General features: G+C 39.5%; 1 protein-coding gene across 1 annotated transcript in view; it reads left to right on the forward strand.

The window, feature by feature from the left end:
• myom3 (myomesin 3) overlaps positions 1-12645 on the forward strand; it is a 51271-nt gene that overhangs the window by 5134 nt on the left and 33492 nt on the right. The window contains exons 3-7 of the mRNA XM_047598939.1: positions 3363-3467; positions 9925-10078; positions 10498-10655; positions 11690-11782; positions 12103-12191. Coding sequence (XP_047454895.1) covers positions 3363-3467; positions 9925-10078; positions 10498-10655; positions 11690-11782; positions 12103-12191 — 599 coding nt within the window. The remainder of the gene's footprint in view (positions 1-3362; positions 3468-9924; positions 10079-10497; positions 10656-11689; positions 11783-12102; positions 12192-12645) is intronic.

Below are 12645 nucleotides of genomic sequence, written 5' to 3' on the forward strand. Positions count from 1 at the left end.
ACGATAAAAATTCATGACCTTGGCATGTTGAATTAAATATTAAACCAAAACTGGAAAATACAAATGAATGCATGTTTCCACCCACAAATGTTATGAGAATATTAGAGAAGCATGCAGCGTGCTTTGTGCATGCCATGTTAATTATACAAATTCCATTTGTAAAATGTGGATGAAAAACTAGAGAATGGAAACAGACTTAAACAGTTTATTTTCATTTTAGATCATTTCGGGTTATTCCGAAACTAGTTTTAGTGGGTGAGCCAGTGTTAAGATGAGTTTGTTTTTTGACCTGGCCTATCCACTTGCACCGCACACATCAGACACACTAGTGATCCCAGATGATTCCAACTGAAATCACTCCCGGTCTGGTCTAATAGTCTCAAGGCCAAATTTGCCTTCATTTTCACAGCCCTCCCTGCTGCAGCAAGTTATTAAATTAAGTTAACCTGTGGGTCTACACTCTCCACTGTAGAATAAAGAGAACTGGGCCCATTTCCTCCTTGGGGATGATGAAAATAAGCAATTATTTCATCAAGCCAAGTTCAGCCGAGCTCAGGTCATGTCTTTTTGTTAAAAGAGAAGGATGAGAGAGGGGGAGAAGGTGCTTTGCAAAATTTTCACGAAGAACATTTAGACTGGGAGCACACTCAAATGTAGCTTCATGTTAGACTGAACGAAGTGGCCCCTGGGTAAGTTTAGCAAACACTTCCTGTGAGAAGAGTTTTTGATTTTTCTTATTTGTATCGTAGCTTTAAGGTCTAGCATTGTTTGTACAGCTTGAAAACAACTCGTGTCAACATGAAAACAACAATGAGGACAAACTGTCCAGTGTCAGTCAGGTTTTCCTCTTTTTCTATTTCCTCATGTTAGCCTCATTAATATTTTGAGGAAGCCTGACGTTTAACAGAAAAATACACAACCCCCATTCTCCTGTACACAGCAAAGGCATGTGTAAGTGCACGTGTGTTTATATGCATGAGTGTTTGTGTCCCTATGTGTATATATCTGTGGGCTGTACTTGAGCGATACTGCCCAGCCGCAGGCTCTGCACTGCATTATTCAATGGTGCAAGCCTCTGAGCGCACACCCAAAGGGAAGCTAAACAAAGTAAGAGAAAAATAAGACGGCAAAAGCAGAAGTTGTCCTCTGAGCACTGTGAAATGGGGAAATTTCCCAGCTTATAAACAAAAGAAAAAGAGAAGTCATGTCAATTTGCATTGTCAAGCCAAGATGGCTTTTCGAACGCGATGCCTCAGGCTAGATGTTAGCAGCAACGGTAGTTGGGGGTTGTGTAGTACACACCTGGGTAAATATACGGCTCTGGCACACAAACTTTTTGTGAGATTTTTATTTCCGTGAAGCTGTGTTGTACTCTGATATATGCGTACTCTAAATATAGATCTAATTACACAAGAAAGCATTCAACCCTAAAACCTTTTAAAGATCCCTCCACTGTGGTTGTAATAACTCCTGTTTAATGTCCTACACTCTTCTGTGGATAAGGGGAGATTAAATGTGTGCTTCTCTAGTTACAAATATGCCTTCCAACATCACTGCCACAAGTGAACTGGTTGCTAACAACAAATGCTCCTCTCCTGTTCATGGGGTGCACATGGAAATAGTCGGCTCAGATCACTGTTGTCGCTTTATGTGGAGAGTTTAAGCTGCACAAGGAGTTTGTCTGTCGTTTGAAAGCATGATGACAACTCATGTGTGCACATGGTGAAGAGACAAATTCAGTCCCTGAAGTGTTTTTGTGTAATCATCAGACTTATTTGTTCTGCGTGCTGTTTACGTTTTGGTTCATCGTGTTCAGCTTGTGTCCTGCTCAAAACTGGAACGGACAAACATCTCTACCACCAGTTGACTCAAACTGTAAAGTTGTAGATGACTTCACGCTGTGATGCCCATCGATTCAAACTGCCAACGTACCATGAACAATCTACTGAACAGATCAAAAACTTTCTGGGTCAGTAACACAGTCACACTGGTACCATTTAACTAAGCTCACGTCAACAACTCCTGTTCCTCCTAATTATATATGCACCCTGAAGACAATAGCATGTATGTTTGTACACTAGGAAAAGGGAAACACTGACAGAGCAGAAGAGCTGCTGTTTTTATGATTTATTTTATGATTTGTCACAACTGAAAAAATTTGGATCACTAGCTGTAACATTTGAGTAGAGTAGCTCGATTAGACTTTTCAGAGAATGGAACAAGTTGACTGATTGGATAAAACACAAGACAATAGTTCAGAAAATAGTAAAAAACAAAACAAAAAAAAAACAATGTACATGCATTTGGACGCATTCAGCACAGCAAACAACATAGGATACCTGTTTCATTCTCTTGTTTTTAAGGGATTGTAGCTGAAATTCAAATAGAATTACACGCTTGTCAAAACACTATTTTGTACTTCTGGGTCAGGGCTGGGTCAGAGACAGCAAATTTGACTGTAACATTTAAGACACTGGTAATGTAATTTGCAGTAAAGAGAGCAAAAAGACTGTGCGTCTAAAATGAAACTAAAACAAGGCAGCTGGACATGTTTCTTAAATGTAATTTCATAAAGATGTTTCAGATAAGTGGCTCTTATAGCTGGGTAGGGAGTTTGGGCTTTTATCTTAACCTGAAATTCACATGACTGAACCAAATATTCACCCATATTTTAGGATGTTATTATGGTAATTCTTAATCCAAATGGCGTTTTCTTTGCATGGTAAATGGTTTTCTAAGCACCACATTAGCCAGAAACTCTTAAGTCCAACAGCCTTCTCTTCTCAGGCATATGAATTACACTTTGGGCTTACCCTTGAGCTGTGGACTGACAGAGGGCATTAGTGCAATAAACAACACTGACGTTTTAGAGCGGGTGTCATGGATTCTCATTTCTTTTTAGTTTATGTGGTCGTTGGAAACTGTACACCTTTCTAGCTGTTCACAACAAGACGAGAGAAGACAGAAAATATCCATTACAGGCGTTTCATCTGTTGAGATAAGAGTTGCCGGTTGTCGTACATCACATCTGTCTACATGAAACCAGCGATCTCACTGATGCACAGCATCCTCCGCTGCTCAGACAGAAAATAAAAGATCCAGTGCTGCTTTCTAGTGGCAGAGAAGAATAATGGTCTGATGAACCCCAGATTGGATGATGTGCCATAATCCATGACAAAATGAATAGGCATGCTAATATGAACACTCAATCGTTCCATCAACAGAGTAAATAAGTGTGAAGGATGACAAGGGAAGAGATCTGTTTAGTAATCTTTCACCTGTGTCATTTGATGATATGCAGGGTATGTGTTAATCATGCTTTGTTTTATTTTTTCCCCACTAACGTGCTGTGGATGTCACAGTGATGAGGACGCCTCCTACTCTGATTTCTTTCCCATCATACCCGCGGATCTGATGTCTGTCAAAGAGGTCCTCGACCTGGAGATCATCCCCCGCCACAGGACATGGTGAGGAACAATGTGATATACACTGGCCAAAAAAAAAGTGTTGCTAACAAAACAAAGGGTCACACACTCAAATGTTTCATTGGACCCCTTTGAGCTTTGATTACAGCACACATTCTCTGTGTGATTGCTTCATTAAGCTTCTGCAAGGTCACAACATTTCTTTTCATCCAGTGTTGCATTCATGTTTCACCAAGATCGTATTGATGATGGGAAAATCTGAACACTGAGCAAAGCCTTCTTTCCATGTGTTTAAAATGATGTCTCGTGCTCCCTGAACCACTCTATTTAAATATCATCTTGGAATATACCCGTGCCATCAAAGAAGAATAAATCCATTGATGGAATAACCTGGACATTCAGTATATTCAGGTAGTCAGCTGATCTCAGTCTTTTAGCATAATGTTGCTGAACCTAGACCAGAGCAACTGCAGTAACCACAGATCGTAGCACTGCCCCCATAGGCTGGTACAGTAGGTACTAGATTTTTAGTAGTTTCTGCTTCAGTCTCCTTGTGTTTTCTCTGCTTGATGCATGCCAATGATTCGACCTTTCTTAAACAGGCTATCATTTTTCCACAACCATCGTTGCCAGCTGAAAGATAATTGCCCATGCAGTAATTATCTAATAGGACCTATTTGCTTAGTTAAATCCAGGCAGTGTACATGCAGATTTTTTTTATTCACTTGTTGTGACCATTAGTGAGCCAAAGAAGTGGATAGGGCGATCCAATGATGTGAGGAATTTGAGATTTTATATCTCAATAATGTATTTTGCACCAAGTAGATATGTTCTTTTGAAAACTGTAGATGGATGAAACAGACTATTTTTGAAAATATTTCCTGGTCAGTGGAATGCAACAAACAGATTTCACACACTCTGAAGTTTATGAAGTGAAATAAATCTAATAGTTGGGATTTTTCTCACAAAATAATCCCCAACATGATTCAAATTCAAATGTGCAGAAAAGCAGTCTGACTGATAAAAATAGCTGAATAGGAGACATTTACAGAAATAACCACACAAATTCCATCTGCAGCTCTTGGCTAATGAAGATTATTTTAATTTCTCGTGATGGATGAGATTTTTTTTATACATACAAAATGGGAATAACTATGAAACAAAGACTGAAAACAATCCACCACTTTCCTCCCGAGGACTTCCTTCCTGGATGATCTTTGTATGTCATAAAGTCTGCCTCTCCACCATCAGTCACTGACACATCCCCTCTCTGCCTTATTCATGAAAGAAACCTGGGTCAATTTTCACTGACGCTTTCCCTGCAAACTAATACAGTACAAGAGCTTTTACACCAATAGAAAGTCAAACAGTGGGAATCAGGGTTTCTTTTTTGTTCGTTTGTAAAAGACCAGCTGGGTCCCTTCATTTGCTGTCTCAAGGATATCACAAAGCCAATAACCCATAACCATTCAACCAAGCCATGCAGCAGTATTTGCATTTGTATTTTTGTACTGATAAAGAGGAAGGCTCAGCTCGTATTGGAAACTAGTGCAGCTTGTAATATTGGCTGGTTAATCAATCTATCAGTCCACGGAAAACTAAGACAGCGTGTGATCAGTTAAAAATAGCACATATTTTCTGGTTTTATATTGTATCTCATTTATGGGCTGCGACTTCATCTTTGGCGCTAGTTAACTGCAGGCTGATTTCCCAGTAAGAACAATAGCACTGACTAGAATGCGTTCATGATCAACTGAGGAGGAAAGTCAGGTGATGTATTAAAGCCTTTGTTTGGGGGAGGTTGGGGATGATAGAAGGATCGACACAAATTAGGTTTTAACATGAAAATGGACATTTGTGTTATTTCCCACAATGAGTAGTTTTTTAAAGCATGATCACAAATGTAGCCTGTGTTTTAATACTGTAACCATGAAAACGAAGGTCATTAATCCTCGGGAGAGGATTTAACCCAAAGCACAAACTTTTGTGTGTATAAAACACGTGCAAACTCATTGTGCACGTAAAAAACCATACAAACTGATTTACAAACAGCACGCAGTAGCTTTCAAATTAGCACATCGCCATCCAGTTAGCACATTTTCCTCAATGAATATGCAATATGGGGCATTTACATGCAATTTTGTGTGTGCTGGGAGGAGAAAATGCAAATATATTAATTTAGCAAACGCAAAGTGATTTATCAAACCTGAGAGCAATTTTGCTTATAGAAACTGCGGCTGTATTTAACACATCTCAAAAAGACGTGCAAATGGTTTGTCCTATGTATAATCACGCACACATGGCAGCTGTTTTTGTAGCGAGGAGGATTTCACACATTTTCATTTTGCAACCAAACGTTACCCCATGAAACACATTCTTATTTATTTGGTAAAGATCCAAATGGATCAGATGTATCCAATAAATAATTTGCATGTTTCATGTGCTTACCATGGTCTACAATGACTGTTCTGTTGGTCCTCCACCAGTTTTATTTAAAGACGTTTTAATATGAGCTGGTTTTCCCCTGGGCAAATGCCACATGGATGGCTGAACGGCTCTGCTCCACGAATAAAATTATGGATTAAATGAAAAAGCAGAGCGGAGTGGCGCAGCAGCCAATCTACGGACAGCCGTTCTGGTTAACTTGAATGAAAAAGAAAAATCATGAAAAATAGAAACGGCAGGTTAACTGGCCTACAATATTTTTATATTTTTGTTTTTTCTATTTTTTGGTCATCAGTGCATTTTCTAAGAGTTAAATGTGACCTCTCTGTCAATATTGTGTGGGCCTCTTCATTTGGCAGTCCTTCACTGCGCCATATCTTATAATTATATTCATTTATGTTTTTTGCTCTAGTAGTAATGTGCTTATTTGCCTCTTCAGCTGACACCTTAAATGTAACAGCACCAAATGTTATTGTGCGTTTGCAGTCTCAGCGGTGAACACCAATAGCGCACGCCAAACCCTTATTTACATACAGCTGTTTGCACCCACTGTCATTTGCACAATCATTCTTAGAAAACCACCCGCAAACCGCAGTTCCAGCCCACACCCAAGATTCTAGATAGTGCACACAAATTAGGGTTTATCTGTGTGGATGTTTCTTCACTGTTTTATGAAATTTTGTAGAGAACTCATTAGTTTTGAACCTATCAAACATAAAGAGGTGTAGCACAGGAGGAGACTGGCAGCAATACGCAACAAAGTATAATGAGAATTTAATGACATTCAGAAAGTTGGAGCAATGATAGCAGAAAAAAAATATATTTGATGAAGCAAATGTCAACTTTGAAGTGAAGCAATTAAGAAGCGACTGTTACTGTTGACTGACATCAATATAAACTTCCCCAAATCTTCCCCAAACTTTTGGTTCCTACCACCAAATTCACCATTTTGAAAGCAATCTTGGAGCGTCGGGTTAACCTAGATGGAGAGGACACATCATTGAAGTTATCTTCTTGTGAAACAAGAGCTTGTTTAACTCAGAAATCTTTGGGATGAAAAATATACAAGAGGGACAACTAGGCAACGTCCACTAGCAACCAACTATCAGCTGTCCATTTTCTACTGTGATTGTTTCCTAAATACTTCCTTAAATCTTCCAGTATATCTGTTATTTTACTACACACAGAAGTACCAGGTCAGCTAACACACTTGTTAGTCTGGATGTGCTTTGTGGATGCATTAATTTGTTGCCAGTACAAAAAGCCTTTGACTTAATACGGACTCAAACTCTTAAGGGGATTTTGTTGTTGATGACCTGTACTAGCCATCTTTTTCTTTCTAAGTGTCTTATGATTGTGTTGCCAGGACAGGATTACTGCACAGCTGTCAAAAAGAAGGTGTCACATATCTAAAAATAAATCCTACAATAAAAAAAGGTTTAGGACACAGAGGACAGAAGCTAAGGGATTGTTGAATCTAGTGACTTGATTTGCTTTATCAAAATGCCCGTTCGACTGTGGGGACACCTTGTCCTGTCTGGGTCACAAAGAATCTGTGCTGAAATTCAATTGCACTTCCACATGTGCAGGGTTAGAAGCAGCCTCTTTCCTACTTTCCAATCCATCCAAATCTGATTACACTCTTGTGTAAAAAAGGATTTGACATCCCAAGTGTATGTCAACTTCATCATCAATGCTAAAAATAACAAATCATTTATTCTTTGGGCCCAGAGAGGAAGCTTTGGCCAATGAGTGGCACACAAAAGTTAGTAGATGAACAAACAGAGATCACAATTAGTATTAAAGGAGAAGAAATACTTGAAGCCAAGGAGAGAGGGAGGAAAGGGGAGGGGGAGTCATTGAGGGAGAAATCACACCATCTTGAAAGACAAAACCTAACTGACAGTAATGAGCCTCAGCTGCAGCGATGTGACCCTGCCAGCTTCAACATGTCATATTTTACCTTCTCCACTGCCAGCACTACAACCCTCCATCTCATCAACCAGCATCCATTCCATCAGCTAACATCCTTAGCTAATTCAGTCTTGTCTCACCTGCACATATTTCCCTTTGGCCTTTTGAATTAACAAATTATATTCCCTCTGAAGCTCAGACTGCCAACCAAAGCTCACTTCTCTCTTATCCTCTTCTGATGTTCTAAGAATAATGATATGGATGGATACTTGTGGATGCAGGGTGGCGCCTGTGCTAAAGGAGGGGGTGATTGACTCCTGAAAGATAAGAGCAGGTGGACTGAAGGAGGAAGCTGAAAGCTCTTGAGGATTGGCACGCTATTTCTAGACCTGGGTCTGGTTGGAAGATGGGGAAGCATGACATTTACTTTGAATTGTGCAGATATGAAAACGTTAGCTCTTTGTGCGTAGGCTCCTATTGCCAAATTCTATCTGATTCAGATAATGGTTTCTCCACTATCTTCCACAAATGGTTTGGGATAAGACTTAAATTATGCAGCAGCATGTTTGCCAAGGCAGGGATGTGTTGCTATTCTTTGCACCAACCAGCAGTGCTAAGATTACCATTTGGAGTAATAAACTCCCCTAACAACCATTGTGGTTCAATCCCTCAAGGCCTAAAATATCCGAGCCTCCAGAGTTTAAAAATACACACACACACTCCAATAAGCCAGTTAAAACCATGTTTTTAGGCACCTGGGAGAGTGCGTGTGTGTGTGTGTGTATTAAATTGCATATTTATTCATGCTATTTGTGCATTTGACTGAATTATCACAACCATTTGTGGGGCCATTCATGCTCTAGTGGCCATCAGAGCAGTGTTTGCGTGACTATTTAAGATTCGGTGTCTCTGTTGTGGCAATGTGTGTGTGAAGTACATGCTCAAATAATTAAGCCCTGGGGACTGTCAATCAAAAGACGGTTCAGGATGCACACCCCTCCAGCAAAGGGAGCGGAGTATTAAAAACGCTGCATTTAAAGTGCGGGCTAAATTCATTACTGCTTGAGCAGGTGTGTGAGTGTGTGTGCATGCATATGGATGAGCTACATGTACACAGGAGATGGTATGCACATCTGGATATATTCATAGCTACAACATGTCATACACGTGTATGCATTATAACCTGCGCCATTGGTCCAGGTTTTAAAGGGGCTGCTTGTGCTTTTGCTTGTGCTAGCAAAGTGTCCAGAGAGCAGGGTCAGGATCTCGGGGGGATTCTGTGTAGCTTAATAACTTCTACACAAAAAATCATAATCAAAATCAAGCCTTGAACCCCTCTCCCTACTTGCCCTACTTACCATGTCACCTTGTTTCTCAGACAAAGATAAAATTAGTTTCTTCTGAGTGAACAGACAATCACAGCTACCTGCCATCTCCATGACAACGAACTGGATGAAAGCAGAGTCAAGGATGTCGCACACCCTGCAACACAACATCGGTTTGAAATATCCACACCTGAAAGATTCCTGGAGAGATGCACATCATCATCGCTGTGTGAGAGGTTTTAGGGTTGCAGCACCCCCCTATCTCTTCACACTGATGTGAATCAGTGGTGGCAGGCAGGCTTGATAATCCAGTCATAAAAGAGGAACTTCTCAAAAGCTTTCAACGTGCGTGAGAATGATGATCAAGTGAAATGAGCACCAAATGCAGCAGTGAATCACCAACATCATCACCGAGCCCATTAAGACAAACTGCCACATATTATGAATTTGTCAGTAAAAGGACTGTGAATATGTACATATAAAATATTAAATACATATAAGATTGCCTATGTTGCTGTCTCTACTCATGTCACTTCCTCTGATGGATACCTCTGGATTTCTTTTTGACATCCTACTTGCAATTTTAAAGAGTTAGTTTCTGTCTGGCCAGAGTTGAAAATATATTCTACATTTGAAACTCTCCAAATGTACATATTAATATAATTACTACAAGTGTTACATTGGTGCTGAAGTTGTCTTCAACAATACATGTTCTGCGTTTATCTGTACTCAACATGCTTTTGAAGTTGAACAATTAAACGTAATTGGAAACATTATACAAAAAGAATAAATCTTAAAATAATTTGTGCCTCCAGGGAAATCCTGAAGGAAACTATGGATGCTGATGAGGAGTATTACAGGGAGAAGTGGACACCATTTGGGAATGAAGCTGAGAAGGTGGAGGTGGACGTGATCAGGAACCAGCATGTGTTAAGAACTCGTATTGACAAAATGGCCCTTCGCAAACAGGTATACCAGGAATTACTCTTATTCTATATATATTTATTAAACAACAAATAATATGTGTGTAGAAATTTGCCTTGTTTATTCATTTGTGTTGAATAAAATACATAAACCCAGCAAATAAGGGTCCTCATTTAACCACTGAACATTGTTTTGTGATTGGTAGTTATCAAAGTGAATGATTTTCACTCCTTTGTTATGTTTCTTCCGATAATAGCTGCAATATGATTATTTTTACAATTCATTTTTCATTTGGTGCGTTTCCGTAATTGACTTGTTTCTCTTATTCTGTTTTAATGACTGGCTCTTGGACGCTGACCGTAGATTGAAAAGAACTTAAATATTTATCAGCATATTCATTTCTATCTTCTTGCCACTATGTATTTATTTGTTGTTTGGCTTTCATCGATCCATCTTTGCTTCAGGCAGAAACAAAGGCATCTGCCCACATGAAGTACATTGAGTGTCTGAGTCAGAAGGCCCCAGACTTTTCAATCCCTCTGAGGGCTCACACTGTTTGGGAGGGCATGACGGTAAAACTCTCCTGCACCGTCCACGGCTATCCACCCCCAAAGGTTACATGGTAAGAACTTCTGTCTCTATGACACTCCATTCTTTTGGCCCCAACTGACCTGCTGTGATTCCTTTTGAGGGAGTTTCTATTAAACTGTGCTGCATCTGTAGACTGGTGTCATTTTTTATTTATTTATCAAGCGATGGAATTACTTACAGCAAAATAAAATCTGGTAAGAATGTAGGTTTACAGTCTACTGTATCAGATCTGAAACAATCCCTACAATAACTATTTAAGGTATTTACCATGAAAAGATAAACCAGATAAGCTTCTGTCAAACTGTGACAGGGGGTCAAGTTTTAAATCAGTGTTAATGGGTCATGGGCAGAAAGATGAATATTAAAAAACAATTGTGTTCTGGTTAAAACTGAAAAGAATTATATTACACTATAATACTGATCCTTACATTTTACAACTCTGTATTGTAAATGAATTAATGACCATAACAGAGCAAAAGAGTGCATTTACCAAGTCATCAGAAGTATGAGTTACGCCTAAGGAGGTAGTTCAGTTATACCCCTGCACATGTAAACAAATCAGTACAAAGGCAGGTGAAAAGTCTGTAAGATGAGTGCCAAAAAAAAAAAAAAAACAAGAGTGGTGTGGCGACACTAGAGTTCTAAAGCCTGAGCTGAATATTGTACTCGGTATTAATATCATAGTACCCATGTTAATTCAGGCAGTGCCAAACCATCGACCTTGATACTTGAGCTCCTGTGAGACTAGCTGATGAAAAGGCTGTGTGTGCTCAGTATTCATGAACCTTGAGATCCAGATAACCTGTAGCTTCTGGGTTTCTCTATCCCATATGGGACCCATCGAGCCCAATGAGCTGCAAAGGGTTGCCCTTAACAACGCCCTGCACTACACAGAACGAGAGATCAAGGGCCTCCTCTGGTTGTTATAGATTACACCAAACTAACATTTGATTATGAAAGCATGCACATAAGCAGGCAGGCGGGAGCATGAACCATCCAAGTGCAGCCCATTGTTAACTTGCTTTGCTATCCAAAAAAACAATAAAGCATTAACTTTTTCCTCAGGTATAAGAACGGTGAACCTCTGGTAATGTCTCACCAACCATGGAATTATACACTTCAACAAAAATTTGGTCTCAACTCACTTGAGATCAGAAGGTGAGTCACAAGCTCAAATCCCCATATAACAATGGACATCTTGGTGCAAGAGAAAATAAACTGTGTTAAATGGGAGGCTGTGAGAGGGTGCATGTGTCAATTGCACGTTCTTGGAGATGGAGAACAGAATAAAAAAATGTAATAAGTTTGTGGATATAGTTCAGAAATGATTGTATAACAAGATAGATTATGGATGTCAAACTGAGAAATGGGCACTTCCTTTTCTATTACCTATTTTGGGGATACAAACAACTAGATTACAGTATATCACAGCAACAAATACAGAGGCAAATAACTGACATTCTATATCCTCAACAAAGGTGCTCTCCCGATGATGCTGGCGAGTATAAAGTTGTAGCCAAGAGCCCCCTGGGAGAAGCCATGACCTTCGGGACACTAGTGGTGAACTGTGAGTGGTTTTATGTTCCACATCAGCTCCACATTGATCAAAAACCATTACGAACAATGCAAAGATGGATTATAATAGACTGAAGAGTCCAATTTCAGGCTTTAGACGAGACAATAACACATTAGAGAAGGGATATTAGTAGAAGACGCCATGTGAGAGGATGCAGCTTTTAAGGCAGTATGGACAATCGAAAGAGAATTTACAAAAAATGACCACCACTGCAAGATTTTCAAACGAGGCGCACGGATCTGCCATCTCCTCACAAAAATATACAGTTGACAACTAATGAAACTCTTCCACTAACTATTGCAAATCAGATTGACAACACTGCCTCCTAGTGGGTCTGTTGTACCAAATTAAAAACATTTTAATTTTTTTTAAACAAATTTCAAAGTCACTCATAAAATCCAAAAAGCCTGAGTGAAGTAACATTAGATGGATAAACTGTCATAAC

This window comes from Mugil cephalus, chromosome 11 (genome assembly GCF_022458985.1).
Source record: "Mugil cephalus isolate CIBA_MC_2020 chromosome 11, CIBA_Mcephalus_1.1, whole genome shotgun sequence".
NCBI lineage: Eukaryota > Metazoa > Chordata > Actinopteri > Mugiliformes > Mugilidae > Mugil > Mugil cephalus.